The sequence below is a fragment of the Dichotomopilus funicola genome (genome assembly GCF_033296635.1).
Source record: "Dichotomopilus funicola strain CBS 141.50 unplaced genomic scaffold C8A04scaffold_19, whole genome shotgun sequence".
In the NCBI taxonomy this organism is placed as follows: domain Eukaryota; kingdom Fungi; phylum Ascomycota; class Sordariomycetes; order Sordariales; family Chaetomiaceae; genus Dichotomopilus; species Dichotomopilus funicola.
The window spans coordinates 332755-355557 of NW_026944040.1; the positions used below are offsets into that span (position 1 = coordinate 332755).

Sequence of the window (22803 nt, forward strand, 5' to 3'; positions counted from 1 at the left end):
AAGGCGATGCCGTCATTTGCATGAAGCTGCGTAACAGAAAAGCTGGACTCGAGCAGGTTTCACAAGCCACCCACACGAGGACGGGCCCGAGTAGTGCTGGTGTGGCATGAGAGGTGGGGGGGGGGGGGGAAGGGGGGACGGCGGTTCTACAAGGCCGACGAGAGCCTTGCTATCCGTTGGTAGGTACACGGGCGCAACCGAAGTTAGCACGACCTTCGTCACGATCCTCGGTGTCTGCCGCGTTGTGCTCATCGCCTCGAAAGTAACGTGTAGATTCTGCCATCTTGCCCAGGGAATTCGAGAAGGGATGCAAGGCGACTGGGTGCCCGGGTAGTATGCATCACCATATGCAGGCCACCTTCAATGCGGGGTATGAAGGCATCTCTGCTGAGCCGCTCTTCAATGTGGTCTCTAGCTAAAGCTACATTACCGCCTGGCCTGTTTTCGCGACCAAGCTGAGCATTATGCTGAACCTACAAGTGTAGTTCGGCCTTTATATTGGCTGCCAGAGCTGGGCCGGGCGGCCGGCTGAGGTTGATCTCTCCTCGATAGGTGTTATGCCATGCCCGCCCTTGAACCGAAGTGCTCCAAGCAAAACATTGATTCTCTTTCGGTGAGAGAGTACTGCAAAGTTGAGCCTCGTCGGGTGATGAAACCCGATATGTGTCGCCAGATGCGCTTATGCGGCAGAACAAGCGATAGAACCGCTGACGTCCTGTTGGCGGGGAGAATGGACCGATGTGCCGGGACAAGGCGTTCTTCCAGGGCTTTCTTTCACGGGAGGTGGGGCAATTGCCCAATTGGTGGTCTAGGCCAGTCCGTTGTTGTTCCCGTGCGGGGTGTGTGTCCCTGCAGGTGGACAGTTTCATTTGTTTTTTTTTTATTCTAGAAAAGATCCCCTCAAGATAACCACAGACCTGTCAATTTCGGGCCAATTTTGGGCAATCAAATCGGACTGATGCCTTGCTGTTGCCTTGATACTCCTCAAAGTCGAATCCTCTGAAGGGAAATGAACACTACGTGTATTTAAGTAAACAAAGAAAGGGTCCGAGTAGAACAGCCGCTGCCGGAGGGCCTTCGGTTGCTGTGCACTAGATTTCATCGTGGTTTGCGTGGTTCGCCTCGTCGCCTTCTTTTGCCGATCACTCATACAGCACAGTGCACAAACTGTGTACAAGCTTTACAGGTCCCCCACTTAGGTAGAGGAACCCGCATGCATGATCAAGGTCGAAACATCTTCAAGACTCAGACGAGCTTTTGATAAATATTTTTAGTTGATACTCAGAGTGATACAAATTTTGGATCTCGGGTGAAGTACCCTGTGATTCGGACATCTAATGCCATAATTGAAAGCATGTTGGAGGCCATTTCAAGACCCGGAATGCAATTTGACGGCTAGCAGGACCTCAATCACATCTTGTGTCACAACAAACCCTATTCGAGAATGTGTGACAAGGACAATGTGACTGTTCCCCCTTTCGATTTCCGACACTGGGGTTAAAACGTGGTGTGGGGATGCAAGGCAGCAACAGACTATCCCGAAAAAGACATGGTCATGACGGTTTTAGCGTCGCAGACATTGCTCCAGGCTTTTCATCATCGCTGGGACTTGGGAGTTCTGACATCTTTTCATGTTCGAAGTGCTGAAGCTCTGATGCTGATCACCCGGCAGACAATCACGCGCCCCATGTTACCCAGGCCGGAGTCCGAAAGGGCCGGAGATACGGGCACCTAAGCCGGGCGAACCGGGGAACTCGGGACATGAAGCAAAGCCAGGGCAGGGCACCCTGGATCGACCGCATTGCGGCCTGAAAATAACTACACGACACTCCGTGACGACCATTCACTTATTGCATCGTCCACTAAAGCATGATCATCCTCAATGCAGCAAAACACTTCACGTAAGTGACCGAGCGGGCTAGGCTGGCTCGGTTCAACCAATTGGCTTGTGGCGCCTCGAATCTCCAAGACCGCGAGTTTGGAGGCTCAACAGCAAAGCAATGATTGTGGCACCTTGGTGGCCGCTTTCGTCTCTCGCCGCCTCACTGTTCTCAAAAGAGTAACCTGCTCTCCAGTGCTCACATTAAAGCTCCTACATTCGGAAACCTCTGAGCTATCTTTGAACGACCAGTTACCTACCTAGTCAACGTTGTAGTCAGGCAGACCTGCATTGCCTCTTGTGCCCCGTCCCCCGAGTGTGGGGAGAGCAAGAGGGAGCACACACAGACCCGCCTTGATCGTACACATCGAAAGGAAGGTTTAGCCCGAAAAATTCACACCTGCAGAACTTTACTTGGGATAGTTAGCCTTGATAGTGACGTGGAAAGAGAAGGATACTTTCAGGGTGAGCACCCAAGGAGAGGAGCGGTGAAGGAAGCCCTTGACCTCATGGGGACTGGCTTCTCTGTGCTGTTCACCAACCGCATTCACCGAGGTCAAACCATTTGTTGAAACGGTGGCCGGGAACCTGGCTCTCATCCAAGAAACCTTGTCTCGTGTGCGAGAGAGTTCAATTGTGCCATTCGAGAATTGGTGCCTTTCGTTCCCCTGCGGTGCACGTCAATGTCGATCTAGGATGAGTCCAACTCTTGTAATGTCCCAAATACACAATGAACACTTCCTTGACTGCCGAAAGGCAAGATTGCTAGCCGAGGAGTCGGTCTATTTCGAACCAGTCAAGGGAAGGTCCAAGATGCCAGAGACATCTTTGGGGCCTAACAACGGATAGTGTGGATAGAGAGGCTGTTGGCAAGCTCACAAAAGGTTCTAATACCCTTGAGATGGCGGAACCCAATGCCAAGCGTAGCCTAGTAGGTTAGGTCGTGCTGTATGGTGTCGGGTACTGTGTAAACTGTCGGGTCGCTTCCGCACACAAATGGTCGGTGAACCATGCCCTCGCTTGGCCCCTTCCTACAGCAAGGGACCACGACATCTCCCGGTGCCCGAAGGCAAACAGGCGACTAAGACACCGAAGGGAGAAAACCTAAAATTTCAGTGAACGGCCCGACGTCTCGTCGCTTTGTGGGGATCTGGTAGTGAAACGTGAGGACAACGGCTTGTATCACGTCCGCCACGAGACGTACGCTGCATCTCGAGCTAGGAATTTGTCGTGACGTTCGGTGACGCAGGTTGTTGTCTTGGAGGCCTTTGCCTACCCTGCTCGGCGACATCTTTGTTGAGGCGGCGACGGAAGAGGCCCATTCGGAGGCCTGTGTGTGTCGAGGCCTTCAACCTGGCCACCACCCAACAGGGCCACCAGCGGCCGCCTCAGCGTCAACAGCCCGGGGGGGCTCGTCCAACGAGCTCTTCGATGAGGGCTCCAAGGGCATCACCGCCGTAGCTGACCTTCCCAGGAACAACCAGCTCACGAACGCAGCCGCGATCAACTGGACTGACTCACTTGCAAAGCGCCTCAACCACAGGCAACAGCATCACTTCGAAAGTTTCGATTTCAACCCGGGGTACGCGAGTCTGGCGCCACAGACAGCCTCATAGGAAATGATTTGGCTTGCTCGGGTCCGAATTTTCCTTCCCATGTTTGCCTCCCGGCTTGCTTCACTAATCTCTATGGGCGTAGAGGTCTCGTAGACGAGGCGGCGTTGGCCCCCTTTCGTGATCGGACCGAGCTTTCGTTGTGCAACCGTCAAGAAGGAAGTGGCTCGAAGAGCGGAAGCCATTCGTAAGGTGGCAAGAGCGTATGAGGCCGCTGTGATGGATCAAGCGAGTACCTCGAGAGCTCCATTCGCTGTGAAACGAAGATGTTTAGGGGTGGGTTAAGAAGCAAAACGCATCGCCCTTCGTTTTGGAGGTAATCATGAGCTGAGAGGCTGAGAATGAATGCTGGTAGAGCTCAACAAGGCTAGATATGGACTAGGACAGTTCCAGTTTGTCCCTTCGCCCCAACAGCTCAAGCTGATTGATTTGCCACCCCATCAGCTCTAGTCAGTTCGAAGAAATGGCTCACTCAGCCGCATAAAGGGGGCGACGAATCAGCGACTCCTCTGCCAGGATGGGACAGGCCAACAGGGCACCTCGACGGGAAAAATGGAAGGAAGAGAAGTTAGTTGAGAGACAGCCTCGTTCGGGTAAAACCCGGGCAAACAAACTGAGTTTGTTTGCGTGAACGAACCTTTCGTCGCTGGTAAGGCGGGACCTCTCTGCATTGCTTCCATGGGGCAAAGGGGGGGGTTGGGATGGGTGCGAATCTCTGCTGTGTGTACGCTCCGTCTACCTGAAGTGGGGTTACAGGCAGGTGGGGGTGGATTTTACAATAGATTTCTCCAATCACCAGTTGATTTAACCTCTCTATTGTAGTAGGCCTGGCTCGTTCAGCTGCCCAACACCCCTGCTTGGTAACTCATCCTGATTTGTTTTGCAGAGCCGCATCTGTGGTTCGCGCACCAGGCGACCTGCGGGGTTCCACATTTGTGTCCCGGGACTAATGGTCTTCTGAGAATAGGGCGCGGGCCAAACTGTTTTTTGACTTAAGAAAGCAACAGGAATTATCACGATTTCCAATCTTCAGTAGCCCAGACACTTTCCCCCGCTTTTCAGTCCTCCCCGAGAAACGAATAACCTCGCAATTTGCGGTCTTGGCGATGCATGTAGCAACAGCTCTCGTCGCCGGACAAAACACCGTCTCGATAACCCATCTACGGCATTACGATGTCCGGCCAGAGTCCTCGCGATATGAACGTCGCCGACCGTTTCAATCAGCATCTGAGGCGTGAATCCAAAAAACCGAAGTCACCGGTGTCTCAGGTGAAATGTCCAGCCTGCAACCAAGTGCTTCCGCCATCTTCGAAAGCGGCAGCCTTCGAAAAACATTATTTAGACGAGCATCCCCAACTCCTCGACCCAACATTGACCGCGGCGGAAAATTCGCGGATTTTGGCTAATCTGTGGGATGCCGCGGCCCGGAATCAAAGCACAGAGAGGTATATCACGTCGCTCCTTTGTTTGGTCCGTCCGACTGTTTGATCCGCTAGAAGAAGAAAAATGAGCCATCTCGCGGGTGAAAGTGGGAGGAAACAAGAGGAAACAAAAGTCCCATCACTAACACAGAAATCAGAGATGTTATTAAGGAAGATGTCCCCTTACGCCCTGCTCGACCTGCTCGGCCCTCCCGAACAACCAGCGCCGCTGCGACTACTGCGACCTCCCCGCTGGGGGATGACCGCGCGAGTACGAGCCCGGTGCCCAGCATGAAGAGAGAAGGTTCCCGGAGTGTCTCTCCACCGAAACGGACTCGATCGTCTCGGCCCGTACCAGCCGCCGAAGAGAGTGAGTCTCCCGATGTGTTTGACCGGGGACCGTACCAGAAAGGGAGGCTCTGGACGCCAGAGAACTCCACGGCCACGCCTCTACCCCGCCCCTATGACAAGTCCAATGTTGCTAGCCAGCCACGCCAGCGCCCATCTTCTGGCTCCGCCGCTAAGGCGCATCGCCAAACTCACACGTTACCGTCTCGGTCTCAGCCCCCTCTTCCAACGGCCGTCAACGAAAACGGGGGCAAAATCCTCAAGCAGCCCGAGACCCGCCCCATTTCTCAGGAGCAGCTGGTCGCGGAGGTAAAAGGGATCTACGCTGGGTTAGTCATGGTCGAGAATAAGTGTATCGAGGTCGACACGAACCAAAGCAACCAGCCCGCGACGACGACCAAGCTCAACAATGATCAATGGCAGGCTCTGATCGCTCTCCACCGGACCCTACTCCACGAACACCACGACTTCTTCCTCGCATCCCAGCACCCCTCGGCCAGCGCAGCGCTCCGAAGACTCGCTGCGAAATATGCGATGCCCGCTCGCATGTGGCGCCATGGGATTCACAGTTTCCTCGAGCTCTTGCGGCACCGCCTGCCCGCGAGTCTAGACCACATGTTGACCTTCATCTACATGGCCTACTCGATGATGGCGCTGCTGTACGAGACAGTCCCTGCTTTTGAGGACACCTGGATCGAGTGCCTCGGGGATCTGGGCCGATATCGTATGGCGATCGAGGACGACGATATTCGGGATCGTGAGGTTTGGACTGCCGTTAGCAGGCACTGGTACTCGCGCGCCTCGGATAAGTCACCTCGGACTGGGCGTCTTTACCACCACCTGGCTATTCTTGCTCGGCCGAACGCCCTACAGCAGCTCTCCAACTACGCCAAGTCCCTTTGCGTCGAGATTCCCTTTGTCTCTGCCCGTGAGAGCATCATGACACTCTTTGAACCTCTCATGTCCAAGACCAGGACTCCACAGCAGAATAGGCTCTCGTCTACGGAGCTTAACTTTGTCAAGGCTCATGGGATACTCTTTAGCGGTAAACAATTGGAAGATTTGGACAGCACGATGAAGGAGTTTTTCGATGAGTTGGACGATCATATCAACGTTTCTACTCGCAGCTGGCTTGCTCCTGCGTAAGTCTGCTATTTTCATTTCCAGTGACGATTCTTTGCGATTAACTTGGACGCTTGTAGTTATCACATGCCAATCGCCAATATATGCGGCGTAGCAGGCTATGGTGATGAGAGCAATCCTATTTCCGTAGCGCTTAAGGCATTTATTCGGTCACCCTCTGAGGATCAGTCTTCCAACGATACCAGCTCCACGACCACCGGCCCTAAAACCGGATCATCTAGCAAGACTGGCAACCCTGCCACCACTACCACCACCGGCACCTCTAAACCCACAGCAACACCGCAGCAATTTTATGGCAGCCTCCGTTTGTTCCTATGTACCTACGATATTGTCTGTCGCCGTTTTGGCGACCAAAACATCCTACCCTACTTACACGTTACACTCGCTTTCATTTATCACTTAACGTTTCTACCAGACACCTTGGCCGCCTATTTCGCTCCCGTATTCCCATGGAAGTTGACAAAGGACGTGCTCAATACGTTGTTGGGAGTTGGGGGGCCAAGTTCTTCGTCTGGGTCCGAAGCAGCGCCAAAGACGGAAACAAAGAAGCCAAAGACCGAGGAGACAAAGGGGTCAAAGAAGACCGCTGGTGCAGACGGAACACCAGATGGAGAAGAGACAAAGGACATTCATTACGTTTCGGAGGAGGTTTTAGAAGCGTGCCTGGAGGGCAAGTATTTCCTCGGTGACGAGCAGCGCGTTCGGAACAGCGACAGCAGTAACACGGGTGAGACTCCTGGGGAGAAGAAGACTGTAGACGCCACGCCTATTCAAGAGAAGGGCGATGACGAAAAGACGACCAAAGTCGAAGATCTCAGCGGTGAGGCCGCTACCCAATCTCGGAGAACAAGAAACCCGCTGCCAGATGACTACGCCATGCGAGGGTTTCCCTGGGTAGAAAAGTACTTCCCCAGTGACTGGTTCACCGTCGACGAGCGGATCGACGACGATGAGAAGTACTTTGAGGTGCCCAGCATGCTGCAGGAGCGGCGTGGGCGTATTATCTGGCTTGGGTGTCGGATCGCCGAGTTTGAGGACGGCCGGTATCTCCAGTTCGACCGGGCCACCAAGCGTTTCGCCGTGCACCCGGATTATGATGTCGATCTGGATATGCGGAAGCAGTCGTTAAGGAGTGTGGGATATGTGGGGGCACCGGATGCCGGGGCGGTTGCGTGAGGGGTTGAAATTCGGTTACTAAGTTATAACAAACTGTATGGTGTGGCTCCCGGCATTGTCTTTCCTTTACGGCCGGGGGCCAGGGAAGGAGGGGAGGAGAAGGAAGGTAGATTGCCAGAACGAAGGTAAGTTTGTTTGCCGCCGTCGCTTGACCATGAGTGGTTTTTTTTCTTTTTTCTTTTTTTCATCTTTTTTTTTCATCTTTTTTTTTCATCTTTTTTTTTCATCTTTTTTTTTCATGTAAATTCGCCTGGTTTGTTGTCCTGTTCTTTTCTGCTTCGCCAATGTCCAAAGAGAAGCTGGGTAGGTACATATCATAGGAGTTAGAAAGGATCTGTCACCTAGGTGAATGGTGTAATGGATTTTCTCTCTAATTATTGGGGATATACCAAGTATGTAACGGTTCATAACTGTGGTGCAACGGCCGTGTCTTACTAACGCCATAATTCAACGACGGTGCTGACACGAGGAAGTAGTCTGCTGAAATTTATGCCTAGGGGTTCTATCATAAAAGCCCTGATTCACAACACCGAGATGAATGACGTCGTCAACTGTTTTATTTCTTCTGAAAACGTGAAAAGTTTAGGCACTATTCTGTAACCGGTGTTTACTACTACGGTGTCTCATCAGCTTTTCCTCCTTGCGTACCCGACGACGTCGTCGACTTGAATGGGAATCGCTCCTTGCGGGATTCTCCGCAAGGGAATGAATGATCTACCGCAACACCCGTCCCGGGACGGGCCGATCGTCGGGAACACCCTCCGGCCGCCAAACGCCGGTGTCCAGAGTTACACAACATCATCCAACGACACAGCCTAGGGTACCTTTCCCGGAACTTCGACGACATATACTTACTTGTAACTAACCCCCACGGGGCAACAACACCACCCCACGCCCATTTCTCCGCGGATCATTTCCATGGCAACACGTGTTTTTTCCCCTTTCTTTTTCTCCCTGACAACAATCGGGACATTATTTACCCCCGTGCCTCCCCCACGAACTGACAAACCGGCGGTGAAGGCTCTTTAACCCACCGAAGCTCTCAGTGATCAAGTGGCTTCGGATGCCGGCGGACTTTGGCAAGGCGCCGGTCTCCCGCCGGAGTTCATGCTCGGAACGGGAAAATTTTACATGCAAAATTGCCGCCCCCGCGTCCCATGCCCTTAGTTGATCTGATAAGACTTACAAATCTTCTCGTGTCCTTGAAGGCAACTATTCAGAGTTTTTCTTTGAGACAGGGGCGGAGTTGGTTGCCTTACGCCCATCAAAGCCATGAGGAATGTGAAGGGCGGGGGTAGAAAAAAATGCAAAAAAAGGGCCGGTATCCCGGGCAAAGAACGCCACGGAGCTCGTGTTGGGAAATCGTGAATGACTGCTTGACCGACGACATCTCCGAAGAAGAACGAAGTCAGGTGTCGGTCGCCTTACTGTGAGGTAACCAATATGGCCAAATCCGGCGGACAGAAGGTCGTCGCCGTTGCTGACCCCCCTTCAAACACGGGCGCACGCGGCCGTAAGGCTGAGTGAACTCACGTTCACAGGTACTGATGACGGACGGAGTGGGAGCCTTCACGGCACAGCGTATGCTGACATCCTTCGGTGTACAATCCAAAAGAGAGAGCAGTCTTGTCAGCGGTGATATTTGTGTCGGGTTACCTTGCTCACCTCCCGAAGGCTCCGGTGCTGTTGAGAACCACAAATTCTTCTAGGTCAGCCTTCCAGGCTGAGGAACTGACGTGAACATTCCCCCTGTCGACATTCTCAAGTCAACCCTTTCGTAGCCTGACATTCACACTGTCACTTATCCGCTCACTAGAAAGCCGATGCCGGACGTCCTAACAAGGCTAGTAAATCGGGCGCAGTCCTTGGAACTCACGTGTCAATGCTGCCCTGTGTGGTTCGATTTTGTGGCCTCTGGTGAAGGCATCAGATCTAATCCCCACTTTCAGTAAGCCGCCTGAACCGCAAAGCTGCAACCAGGGATCGGCTGCAGGCGGGATGCGGTAAGTGGGCTGCTGCCTGTGGTCGCCTTTTTTTTTTTAGACCAATTAAAATGACTACCATCACCGAGTGAACTTGCAGATCGACCTTTCTGGATACCTTGACCTTGCAGGCGACCCAACGAGCCAACCAGCCAACCAAAGCACTCGTTGCATCAGCCCGACACACCAACCTCCACCCAGCCAACCAGCGACCATTTGCTTACAAAAAAGTCGTGGCTATCGAACGCAAGAACTTCGTAAACAATAAAAATCTTGCAGTCACTGGGGTAAGTCACTATGATGACCAAATACAGGTTGCGATCTGAGTATCAGTGCAACGGCTTCCGAAGGCAGCAAGGGCAGGTAACGTGGTAAGGTATTCGTAATCTGTATGGTTATCAGTGTAATTCAGCGGGAGCGAAGGTAATTTTCTGTAGCAATCATGTGTATCCTACATGAATGCAGGCTACCTAACTATCCATTTTCTAACAGTCATTACTGAAACCCATCGTACTTCGCAGACTGCTGCATAATGGTTCAAAAGATGACGTCGCCGCCCCCGCTCTCTCAGATCACTACCTCCTATATGAGGCAGCCCTCAAAGATGAGATGCGGGGAACTCAAGATTCACGAGCGCCCGGCTAGCGGGTATCACGGGTTCATCACCATTAGAAGACGCGGTTCGGTGAGAGCGGCGATGCGACAGCCGACCTCCTTTGTTTGCCGGCCCGGCTGTGACGGCCTTGGTGACATTCCGCACGTTGCCTACAGTGTGCTCGGGCACCTCGGGTTCATCCCGAGAAGGCGTCCAAAGTCTAGATTCGCGGAAAGATGCGAGGGGGGTGATGAAACACCTCGGTGTGACGAGAGAAGGTTTGTGGATATTTTCGGTTCTCGTCAAATCTCTGTAGAGGACTTTTTGCCGAGCTTATTCGGCACAAGCTCCTCCACTAGGACATAAAACCTTATTCCGGACGCGGCTGTTGCGGCTGAGGCGGGTGTGCCTGGTCGCCTTTCTCCCTTGGGCCTTTTTTATCCAGCCTTACGGTTTCATCCCCCTTCGTCGCTGCATCGGCGCAACCTCGTGCCGCCCAAGCCGGCGAAGTCAAGACAAGGCGGCCGTTTCGGAGACGTTGGCGATGCATTCACCTTGGAAACTCCACTTTAAGGCGTACATACATTCTAGCCGTGAACACTGCCGTGGAGGTTTTGTTTACCCGGTGGTTGGGGCTTGGTATTAGCCGCTTGTAACCTTGCTGTGTCGGCGAAGGTCCCAAGTTGTAAGCTCAAGGAAGCCGGGCGACGATGCATCACCAGCCTCCCCTTTTCTGCGTGTATGGCCTCCACAAAGTGGAAGCCGTCGTACTCGGACAAGGCGTCCTCGGGATACAAGGTTACCTTGTTCGTGTTTGACACAACTGACCACGACAACGCCTCGGTGTCTCGAGACTTGAACCCCGCCTTTGTCGCCGACAACATGCGGTCTCTGTCTCGAGAAGTTGCCTCAAACGCCTAGTTGGGTATGAGTGTGTGTATTAGGGCGTACCTGATGCATTAGGTCGCAGAGGGCTCGTATTCAGACGAGCTTTCTCGAAGAACATCAGAGGTCCGATGTTAAGAATAGTTCATCTGTCTCCTACATGTATAAAGACAGCCCATCACATGAGAGAAGTATCAACCTCCTCCCAGACAAAGCTAGCTTGGGCCCAACCGAAACGAACACCTCAGTCCCGAATGATCACTCCAAGCAATTCTCCCAGCCCCCTCACCACCATCTCCCCCCATCTTACTATCCCCATCCACAACCCCCGGGCCCAAAACCTCAATCCCCCTCACCTCAACCCCAACCGTAACAACCTTCCTTATCCATCTGATTCGGCGGAAACGGTTCCGTCCCATCCACCCCCCATGTAAACCCCGACTGACCCGGATGCAGCTCCATCCACGCATCCCTCAACCCATTCTCCTCCACCAACGTCGCGTCCGAAGGGAGTACGGGGTTAAAGTCCCCCGCCACTAACCCCCGGCCGCCCCCGGCACGCAAGAGCTCCGCAGCGACGGCTATTTGCTTTGGTCGCTGGGAGGGCTGGATGGGGAGGGAGTCCAAGTGGACATTGATGAGGCGGACCCGGTGATGGTGGCGGTTGTGCATAGCTAGGTTAGGATTTTCTGTGGGATGACGGTTTGAGTGGTGCGTATGTGACGGAAGAAAAATGCCGGCGCAGAGTGCGTCCCGGCCAAAACGGCTCGGGTACGGAACTCGCCAGACTGGACCAGTGTTGGGTGAGGCGCTGAATCGAGATCTGGAGAGTAATGTGATGGTGGTGAACTGTTGGTTAGTCGGGAGGACGCCGTTTGCGTCGCTGAGCAACCAGTTGCGCCGAATGTCTGGACTGGCGAGGAGAGTGAGGTAGGCGTCGCGGGAGACTTCTTGCATGAAAATGACGTCGATCGCTGGGGTGAGGGAGAAGATATGGGAAAGAATTGCGGTGATGCGTTTTGCGGCGTATGGGGATGAGTAGTCGACGTTCCAAGTGACAAGGTTGAGTAGAGACGGCTCAGTATCGGATGCTGTCGAGCTATTCCCATGATCGATCCTGTGCGTTGTCGAATTCGTGCCAAGTTTGGAATTTCGCAGTAGTATTAGGCGGGAGAGGTGCATCCTGCCACCAGGACAAAACTTGGGTACGAAACCGTGAAAATAGGCCATATTGTTGCTCCCGGCGCTCTCTGCAAAGTACATGGGAAGGGGAAGAAACGACGAGACGAAGGCGCCCTGCATTAACGGGAATCAATTCAGCCCAAGCCACGTGCCGGGAAGCAAGCATGGGCCAACAGGAAAATGTTGAAGATTAAAAACGCTAGGCCACGTCTACAGCTTATGAGGATCATATCGAATAAATTAAGAAAATGGCTTAAAAGTCAAAAGCTCACTGCCCACTTTCTCCGGTGAGGTCGTGAACAGTTACGGAAATCCCGAAGGATTTTACTTGGGTGCCCCGTCCGTGAGTCAAACTCACGAGGCGGAGCAAGCGGGCACGCCGGTGCTGCCCGCAACCCCCCAAATGCGCCATCCGCAGTTGTGTGGGCATTTGCCGGATGGGGGGGCTGTTGGGAAGGAGTGGCGAAGGTTGAGGTTATAAAGGGCTATGTGGGATTTAGAGGGGGGAGGAAGGAGGTTAGTGTATGCCAGCGAGTCGGCTATTACCATTCTCTCTCGATTGATAGATCCTCAACACCGAGGCTGTCACTCAGAGAGAAGTTAGATACTTCTAGAGTCGATCGAGTCCATCTTATAGAAAGAGGTGGACTAACGTGTGCCGTTCCCGATCGCTCATAGACTCCTAAGTTCAACACCACAGATTTTGTCTGTTTTCCAACGGCGTAATCTGAAGTTGGAGACAAATGCAACGCTCCAGGGACCAAAAGGCACCTTTCAGCAAGACATGAGGAGGGAAGAGATGGTCAAGAGCGGACAACATACGCCGTCAGGGAGCCCGTATTATTTCTCCAGTCCGATTCGTCACTTGGTAAGACTGGGGCCACTCTTATTGGCTAAGAATGAGAAAGACACATTGTTCGTCGAGCGAGGCTATAGGTTGTGTTTATACTGGTAAATACTATGAACGGCGGTATGTATTGTGTTGCTTGGGGAAATCGGATAATTCTTGAGCAAAGGGTTGCGAAGCAAAATAGCCATACTTTCGACGAAGTTCTCGGGTTTTCTAACTGGGTGGTGAGAAGGATGGCTTTGGAGAGTATGGGAGGAGCTGAATGTATCAGAGGGAAATAAGGTGGGTGACTGACCACGCACGGAGCTAGTCTTGTGTTACCTCAAAATGAGAAAACCGCTATGAGGATCCTAGTATTCGTCGTGATTTGATAGGCCCCCAACCTGTTGACCTATACCACTAAAGTGTAGGTTGTCCATATCAAAATAGCAGCATAAGAAAGTCACGGAGCTGAAAGACATAGGGAGCATAAACACGAAACCAATAATAGGGTCCATAGAGTGTCTGTAAAAGCTGAGGATTTTAACAGAGCTACCCAATTAGCCATGCTTTCGTCTCCTAAAACATATTCGTTCTCAGACCATCATCCACCAGCGACCGGCGAGCACTTAATTGGCACCGAACCTATCTAACCCGGCATCTTACAACTTGAACACGAGGACCAACGTTCCAGTTCATGGATAGGTGACAGGAGAGCGAGTAGACGGCAAATCGTAAACCACTGTTTTACATACATTGGCTTACATTTGCCCGGTCCAGTCGGGAGGGTAAGGTAAGGCACTGTTTATGATGTGCGAAGATGAATAACTACAGTTCCTAACGCAACGCTTTTCTCGTTTGGCGACAAGGCCGGGGTTTTGTAACTCGCCATCAACACTCCTGAGATGCAGGGTCCACTGAATTCAACGCTCAGGGAGTTTGGGGTCCAAAATACAGAGGTTAACACGCCATATATACGGGTGTTACTACGTGGGCCTCATCCAACATGAATAGGTATTACGTTTGCCCTAGCTAGGGCCTGTAAAAGGGCTTTTTCTTCTATACCAAAGTTGGAAAAACAATGCTTTGAGCGAACCAAAGAGAATTGCCTCTTTCCCAACCGCCAATATACTTTGACCTGATTAACTTCAAACGAGGAACGGTGAGGTCGTTTCCTTTCAGGGCCACAATCCTTTTGAGATCATATTCATCACCACATACACTTTCAGCGTTTTTGTTCTACAGTCAGATTACTGAAACCCCTTGAATCTCTTTGATCCCAATTATGTCGGTAGTCCCCACCATATGGCATTAGATGATGTTTCACAAGCAATAATTCGTCTGCTAGTTACATCTTGGGGATACGAAGCCGACGTTATACGCTGAGGTCCCTTTCACGGATAGGCCGACAGTGACAGAGATTTTATTTCCGTTTCCTCCCCAATAGGCTATCCCGACTTTTCTTAACTCCCCATCCATTCCCGGGAATAATTCCTGAGAATAAGAAGAGGCAGAATTTAGGCCTGAAATCTCTGGTAGCAATAGAGAAACCCGATTGGTAATTTCCTAAGCAACGCAACCCTTCAAGGAAGAAATCGGAGCCAGAGGATATCAACCTCATGCTCTTTCTGTCAACGCACGTCATGTGGTGGGTCCACTACCTTGATAATGAGGAGTATGCCGACATCAACATCAGAAATAAAGGATGAGAAGACGAACGATAAGTTGACGAGGACTATCACACTACAGCCTCGCAGGAGTGGGTTCCATACCTAAGTTCTCTTCTCCAACCCGAAGCGGAAGTGAGGCCTTATTAATGTCTGGTGAGATACAACAGGACAGTATCGCAAGCCTGGATATTTGACACCCAAACGTCTCAAACCCGACCGAGGGAATACTTTCCCAGGTTAAGGGGTCAGCTTGGTTTCAGATTCAGAGTTGGTCTGGGCACGCTTCTTGGGGGGTGCCTCTGAGGACATTCCCAGAACGGACATGAAACGGCTGGGCTTTCCCCTTCAATTGTCTCAGCAGTTGGTACCCGCGAGTTATCCAGGGCATCATGTTTTTGTAAGAAAGACTTGGTGTTCGACTCGAATGTCGAACGGCTAGCACACCGCCTCCAGACAGGGATTTAGGGGCAGTGCTTTATAGCACTCTCCTTGCCAAAGAGGAGATCCTTGGCATTGTTCATGTATATATTTGCTTGAAGCGACTTTCCTTCAATAATTCTGTACTAGATACAAGACTGTAGGCAGGAGAATGAGGTACATACCATACTCAAGGCCCTAAGATAAACGTTTGACTTCGGTCCTCAGCGCGGGGGAGGACCATCCTAGGCTTTTCCAGATTTATTGCGCTTTCCGATAGAACTCAATGCCGTAATAGGTCTTGTTCCAATTTTGGATGTCTGGAAAGAAGATGTTCCGTGTCAATATCAACGTGTCCGTCGTAATACCACATGCACATTGACGTTGTGCAAACGCCGGCACCCGTTCAAAGTACGGCCCAATCCCAATTTCAACCCGACGAGAACAGCCAATCAGTCTGTCGCGTGACAAAATCTTGACACCAAGCCATGTCCATGCTGTCTTGGGGTTGCCAATGACAGTTGCAGCGGGAATGGGAAGAAATGCTTCTGTTGCAGGTGTAAGCAGCAAGTTCCGTTCTATCACCGATCTCGCCGCTGAAACGACTTGTTTGCCGTACCAGCTGAACGCCAAAAGCAATGCCAGCGGGGAACAGCAGGAGAATGACCGTTTGACGCCCAATTCCCCAAATCTTTTCCCCATCTCTTATAAAGTCAAGTTATTAATCCGGGGATGAACCCTGGACCCATGCCCATCTGATGGCGACTTAGCGTCTTACCACCCGGGGTCGGGCTGTTCCCACTCACCAATGGGCCCCAATCTTCCACAACATGACGAGGTCGATAAATGAGTCATCCCAACGCCGGTTCCGTCCAATTGGTTCTGCCTCGGCAAGGGCTCTTTGAGACCCGGTCAATCAAAGAAAGAGCCGGCAAACAAAGCCGAGTCCCCCCTTCCAATCTTTATCTCGCTCGTTGATCCCTTGGCGGTGAACCAGGGGAAGATGAGGCGACACACCCCACACAGCGGCTCGGCCCGCTGTTAGTTTGGGACTCCACGTGTAGTGGAAATCTCGACTGGTTGCCTGCCGCGGCGCTCCATCGTGAAGTTAATTCCAACGTCAAGGCAGTGTTTGGCGCGTATTGTCCCAGGTGAGGATTGCAGTTGAAGGTTCTCTGCTTGAGAGATCAAGCGTTCATGATGCTCACGCTAGCGGCTTTTTTCTGCTCATTGGTATCCCTTCCTTTTTTGCCACTTGATCCTTATTTGAGCAAGCGGAGAGGTGGATGCTTGGCGGACTTTCGAATCGGAGGAACGCTTTCGGAGGATCGATCGCGGCGAGGGTGTAACTGAGCAATTAATTTGCCCTTCATCTAATAAATGATAAAAAGTGGTTGTTAGTTGGATGTCCAGATCGATGTTCGAGTCTCTTGCCTTGGGGTCGCCTCTAGGGGCGTTAAGGATTCCGTGGAGTTGTAAAAGAAAAGCAAAAACAAAACAAAACACAACTCAACTACCGTTTACCGGCAGAACGTATCAGGCCCGTCCCCAGGATGATTTGGCGCTCCATTCTACCGTTCTTTTGGACCTCATTTTAAGGTTCAAAAATACCGATGTTCCTTCGTCGGCCAGGAAAACGTAGTTGATGGGGAGCCGAAGCATGAGGGGTTGGGGTATCGGGCGCTTAAGGCCTGCACGCGCTTCGCTTGATGGCGCTTGCGACACTGCAGAGTCAAGCCGATCGCTGTAGCAGTGTGTCACAGCACCATTCTTTGATTCACTTTGAAAGAATAGACGAGTTGTTATCCCATCCCCCTTGATTTCGTAGAATCGGGATCAAAAAGGTCAAGATTGTAGCCAACCGTCCATCAATTTCTGCAAGTGTCCCAGTGGAGGAAATTTTCCCGAGAACTCTTAAGGGGGCTAATCACAGGACATCGTAAGAGCCTCAATTGTTTCCCAAGCCACCAGTGAGCCTGACACCGTGGAAGTGCAACTTCATTCCACAGCGTGGTAAACGTAGAGGTAGGCGACGTGCGCGAACTTGCGGTCATGTGGACCGACCCCCGTCGGGGACATGCGGGGCGAACTGTTTTCGTGTTAGCAGGAGCACCAGCCAAAGCAGGAAGGAGCATGGAGTCGTCGTAAGATTCGGGCTGGAGTGGGAAAATGTTGCGGAAATGGTCGCGGAAAGGACGTGTGCAAGCACATGGGGTTGCTCCGTGGTCATGCTGGATCCCATTCTGAATCGCACTTTCATATTTGTACGGGGGCTACGCAATTAATAGTTACAATAGCATCATGAATTCGTGTCTGCAAGATCAATAGGAAGTTTGGCTACCTAGCACAGCGCCTTCTAAGTGCCATTCTCTCTCTGTCTTCACTTGATGAAGCCACAGCCCCCATCGTCCTTGTAGCTTCAAGACACAGAATCAGCTGAGGTCTATCTCCGTAATTACGAGAATTTAACGCTCACAATTACCGCTATTTGGCCAATTGTTTCTTTTCCCGCCGGGAGATAAGCTGTGAGCAATCGTCAAGTGAGCCTAGCATCGCCTTGGCTCTTTCTTCCCCGCAACTCGTGGAGGCTCATGTCTCCACGGCGACAAGATGAGCTCTGGAGCTCCACATCCGCCTCCCGCCTTCGCCTTACAACAGGTGACATGGCACCCTGCTCAGTCAGGTCTTGCTGTTCAGATGCGGGATTCAATTCATCCGTCTCTAAAGCTATCAAGGATCTCATTGAACTAAGATTATCCAGGAGCTGGCCAGCTGGCAAGCCGGCGGAAGGACCCAATGTGATTGCGGGGTTGGAACGAGGCTTTGGTTGCCTCCCGTGCCAAAAGATCTGTAGCGTAGTGCACCGTGTTTGGACCCATTGCTGCGGTTGCCTTGCTGACACCAGTCCGCCTCTTTTCATCGGCCACAACTCACCCTGATATTGCATACAACGTTGGCCAGCTGTCTGGTGCCATCCTCTTCCTTAACTCGTTCCAACCCCCCCTCCAGCTCTTGATTCAACATCGCCAACTAGAGTCTCGTCTTCTCAAGTGTGAACAAACAAATCAGCGACTCAACATCCGCACGCTCCTGGGTAACTATCTATGTCCGTGAAGCACCCATTCCACCGCTTCCGGCGCCGCAAAGCGCGAGCCCCCCGGACGCTTAGCTCCGCTCGAAGCCCGCCCGACAAAATGGCCATTGCATCTCCAAGTCTTCCCAACGGCTTTCACGGCCACGCATCGCAATCACCCGCTGGGGCGACCGGTCCGCCGTTATATCAATCGACGGCGGTTCCTCATTTTCTTGTTCCTCATTTTTTTCCCGAGACTGCTGGCCCTCCTTTGATGGACCTTGAAGAAGAAGGATCTTTGCCGCATCCGTACCTGGAACGGGGCGCGGAGAGGCTGGCTCATCTCTCCGCTGAACCGCTCCCGTTGTGGCATATTACCCCAGGTCCTGAATGGTCTGACCCCCACGGCGACGACACCCAAATGGATCAGTCCATCGCATCGGTGCATTCCAGGAGGGCTGCCCACGGTTCGCCCCCTCTAGGAACTACGTGAGTGGTTTGAACCAGCATCTCGGTATGCCGGAGATAACAGACCGTGCTAACACATGCTAAAGGGGGCCGCATCCTGACTCGACGGAGTTGAGAGGGATTGAAAGGGGCGATCCGGGCCCAGGCGAATGGGGAATACTCCCACCGCGAAGAACGAACAACACCAACCCCGATGCCCGACCATTGCCGCTAGATTCAAACGATGTCTCGATGCCCGAAACTACCATGGAGGCTATGAATCGGATGAGTGACTCGAGTCATCTCAACTTCCTCGGTCTTGATCTTCAGCGAGGCGGACCTCGGGTGGGAGAACACGACTACCCCGACGCTATCCACGACTTCGAGGAACCCGACATGGCTCCATCGGCTGACGAAGATGAAGCGATGATAGGCCTGGGAATCTATGAAGAAGGCGCCCGCCTAGGTTGGGATGATAGAGAATGGGTATTGTGTTGATAGCGTCGGATGCTGATACCTTCATCGCGTCCTTGATGCTCGGATACGTTATGGGATAGGAAACTGCCGACATTGGTATTGGCCACTTGAACGATTTTTCCTGTTTTTCTTTTCGTCTTCCATCTCTCTTATTCCTTTTTCCGTTTCTCCTTTCCATCCCGACCGAGCTTTGCCTAACCACAGGCAGCTTTGACGGTCCCGCCGCTCCGAGTTGAAGGGGCGGCGGGGCACAAACAGAATGCAGAAATCATCGACAGCTGGCGAACGGGTGCAACTAGCAGTTTGCGTTACGAGCCGACATTGTTTCAGTGTTTCCTTTTTCTTTCTGGGGATTATTTTCAAGGAGTTTTGTTTTCCAACTTGTCCTCATTTGTCTAGGGAAGCGAGCCCCATCTCTGGCTCGTAACCTCGCTTGCACCTCGCAAGCGAACGAGACGGGCAGACTAAAGAAGGAAAAAAACATGTAAAAGCAAGGGAAACCACCAAAAAAACGTCAAAATAGCAAAGATAAAAAAAAATAAACACAGTCATTACCGGAGAGTTGTCCTTCTCGTTGGTGTAAAGTAAGTTCGTGATGGTTCGTTCCCCTTTAGTGTTTCGAATCCAAACCGGATATCTGCATGGCGTAGTGGAACGTGCCATTATCGATCGCAGTGCATGACCGATCGATCATACGTCAGCCTTCGCTTCTGCTAACTGAAACGGGAGTGATAAAATGTACTTTTACTTTCTTCAACAGCCGTTGTCATTAGATCTCGTCTCGGTATAAAAACGCAGCCTAGTCCCCTTAAATGCTCGTTCGTTGTTGTTTTTGTACGGCCTTTTCTTAGCATCAGGTAAGCCGCACTGGTAACTTGAAACCGATTTTGCTGTTTTCACCCAAGATAGAGAGCCATCGACCCAGATTGGGCCGTTGTTCACATCGTCTTATCCATTCCATCTTCTATTGTCAGAGACTAGATCTTATCCAACCACAAGTGAATGGGCGTGTAGTACGTGGAGGTCCAACCTCGAGAATAGGCTGTAGATCAAGCGAAAGGATTCCTAGGAAACTGAGTGCAAGTTTATAAGGAGTGAATTCAGGTAGCAGGAGTGCTAGTTCAGGCCGTGCTGTTCAGGGGCTTGGTCAGGGGTTAAGGAGTTGTCGTCACTATGGCAACCACAGTCCATAGGGCGAGTGAGCCAAGGCCGAGACGAACTCGAGGGGGTGTGTTAGGCGAATGAAGTAGTGGTTGAAAGGGAATGTCTGGGGATATACCTTTGGATCATGAGAGAAGGGTGGCACTCCTTCATCTTGCTGTCCTCTCGGCGCTGGAATTTACCGCCAACTTCGTTACAAAGGCTGGTGAATAAGTCTTCCATCCCATCTCACAACCAGCCGCCCTTCCATCCCCCCGCAAGAACCAAAGTCCGCACCTTCCACCCCGGCAGTATATAACCCCCCTTCTCGCTGTCACTGCCACCGACGTCCCAAGGGCCACACACCGGCGTGTGGCCCAGCGGCATTGGGACGGCCCCGATTCGAGAGGCTGGGGGTTCGATCCCCAGTCTGCAAAAGCCCCCCGGAGGCTTTTCGTAACCATCCGGCCTTTTCTCGATAAGGCCCGGTGGTGAGCTTTTGCTTTTTTACTCTTTCGCTTTTTTTTTTGGTCCTGTTGTTTCACCTCTTCCTTTTTCTACGCCTTTATCATTCATTGTACGCTCCGCTCCTGCGGAGTGCCCCAGAACTAGGACTCTCCTATAATACCGTGGAATCGTACTATAAGACGGGAGGCCATCAGAGATGCCTTCGAGCCCGACATTCCCTGACCGGCGCCACGTTGTGCGGTACGACCACTACCGGTGAAGTGAGGACTGGATTGGGCTGGATGTCGGGAAAGGGGGCAACCCGGGAAACGGGAAAGGTACCATCAACAGGCGTGTATATAGACCCGTAGAAACCGTCGTCATGCATCCTGGCCGGGAAGCCATGAACCGGAGTTCATTATCGCTGTAAAGGGTTTAGGAATTGATGTGGATGGATATCTGCACAGGGAGACATGGACCCGAGGAGTTATAAACGAAACGGGGTTTCAGCAATGACCTGTCACTTACGATGGGGACTCACAGCTTGGGTTTCTTTACGGCTTACTACAAGTTACAAAAACAACATGTCAATCGTCGAAACTGAATGTACTTTGCGTTCGGCACAATCACGAAAACCTATCCTCGAGGTTTACTCAACTTCTGACCGAGTAGCATTATAGCCCCCCCTTGCAATAATTGCCTGCCCGAACTCAGGTAACTCACATTTTGACATCCTCAGTCGTCAGACCCCAAAGTAAGTCAGCTACCTTCATCGACTCATGACGTCTCAGCTAGGAAATGAAATTAAGGCAATCTTCACCATCAGCCCTACAGGGTGGCCAGACCATACCAGGCCTGCCCAGCTTTGGGTGTCGATGCCTAACTGTTGCCTAATGTGCTGTTTGCCTTGTTCCTTCATCGCCAGCTCACTACGGAGGGGTTACACAGATATGAATGTCAGCATATAACGGGTTCAAGAAGTGTGGCGATGTGAATCATTTAAACACCAATAAATGAGCATATCCAACGCATCGCCACCTTAGGAGTCATCACACCCATCCTTTTCCAAGTTGCCTTCAACAAGTCTGATACTTTCTATCCCAACCAAGGCAAGGTGAGCTGCGTCTTAGCCAGATAGGAAACCTCTTGCGTAGGTTCTCGCCTCCAAGGAGTGTGGGAGGGCAAGTTGTAGATGGTACTCCCTATCTACTTCTGTGCTGTGTATCATCACCGGGACCTGGCATTCATGCATGTTCTTCCCAAGCCACAGAGCTGAGGCACTCTTCTCTGACCACTGCCTCGTACTCTCGGGACCGAGGAGTGCATTTTCTTTTAAAATCGAGGCCGAGACAAAATTGAGGACATGATTTAACTCAAGCTTTTGGTGAGCGAAAAGCGGCGACAATCTCACCGGGCAGCTGGCCTCATGCTACCGGTTTAGATTTCTACGATGAGTAGATGCAAAATCTCATTGGAAAAAAGACCTTGCATGTGTGACGCAAGACAAGGCAGAATTCGTGCAACTCCAATGTCTTGATGGTGTTGCCCATGAGGTTTGGATTTTTTTGACAATCTCAACTTCACAGCTATCCGACTCGTGAGCTCGCACCAGGGACGATTTTTATCCTTTGAAAGGAAGTTTGAATCTCAGATCAATCGGCCGATGTTGATGGTCTTGAGATAATATGGTACTGAAGCGAGTTGAGAGTTCGAGAGCCTTTCGAGCCCCTGTGGACCCCTGCGAGGGTGCCAAGGGGAACACGTTGTGCACCCGTTTCATGTTTGTCAACCCCACCAAAGACGACAGCGGGATGCGGATCGCCGGGAGGATCGTCAAAATCTCTGCCGAAAATGGCACCCAGTCGATCGGAAATGGCAATTGAGAAGCAGACTTCAAACTCCATCTCTCTCGCTCCGTTCGGGCGAATTATTCGAGTCCGGTAAAATTTGCTGCGAACCCGGCGGCCGGCGGATTGGGATTCCGGAAAGTGTTTTCTTTCCGAAGACGGGCATCCAGGAATCTCCATCAAGTTGAGCCAAATTCAGCAGCTAAACGTTATGGATGACGTGGAACCTCAA

The 22803-nt window shown here is 51.8% G+C and overlaps 2 protein-coding genes across 2 annotated transcripts; one reads left to right on the top strand and one right to left on the bottom strand.

Annotated features, from left to right (window-relative positions):
* Positions 1 to 4689: 4689 nt before the first annotated feature.
* On the top strand, positions 4690 to 7580 carry C8A04DRAFT_11054 (uncharacterized protein; the record flags this gene model as incomplete). The annotated part of the gene is made up of 4 exons (XM_062776818.1): positions 4690 to 4937; positions 5138 to 6403; positions 6464 to 7052; positions 7185 to 7580. 4 exons carry the CDS (start codon positions 4690 to 4692, stop codon positions 7578 to 7580), a joined length of 2499 nt encoding a protein of 832 aa, XP_062638412.1.
* Positions 7581 to 11257: 3677 nt separating this feature from the next.
* On the bottom strand, positions 11258 to 12224 carry C8A04DRAFT_36172 (DNase I-like protein; the record flags this gene model as incomplete). The annotated part of the gene is made up of 2 exons (XM_062783428.1): positions 11258 to 11419; positions 11466 to 12224. The coding sequence occupies 2 exons, from the start codon at positions 12222 to 12224 to the stop codon at positions 11258 to 11260; spliced, it is 921 nt and encodes a 306-aa protein (XP_062638413.1).
* Between the last annotated feature and the right edge of the window lie 10579 nt (positions 12225 to 22803).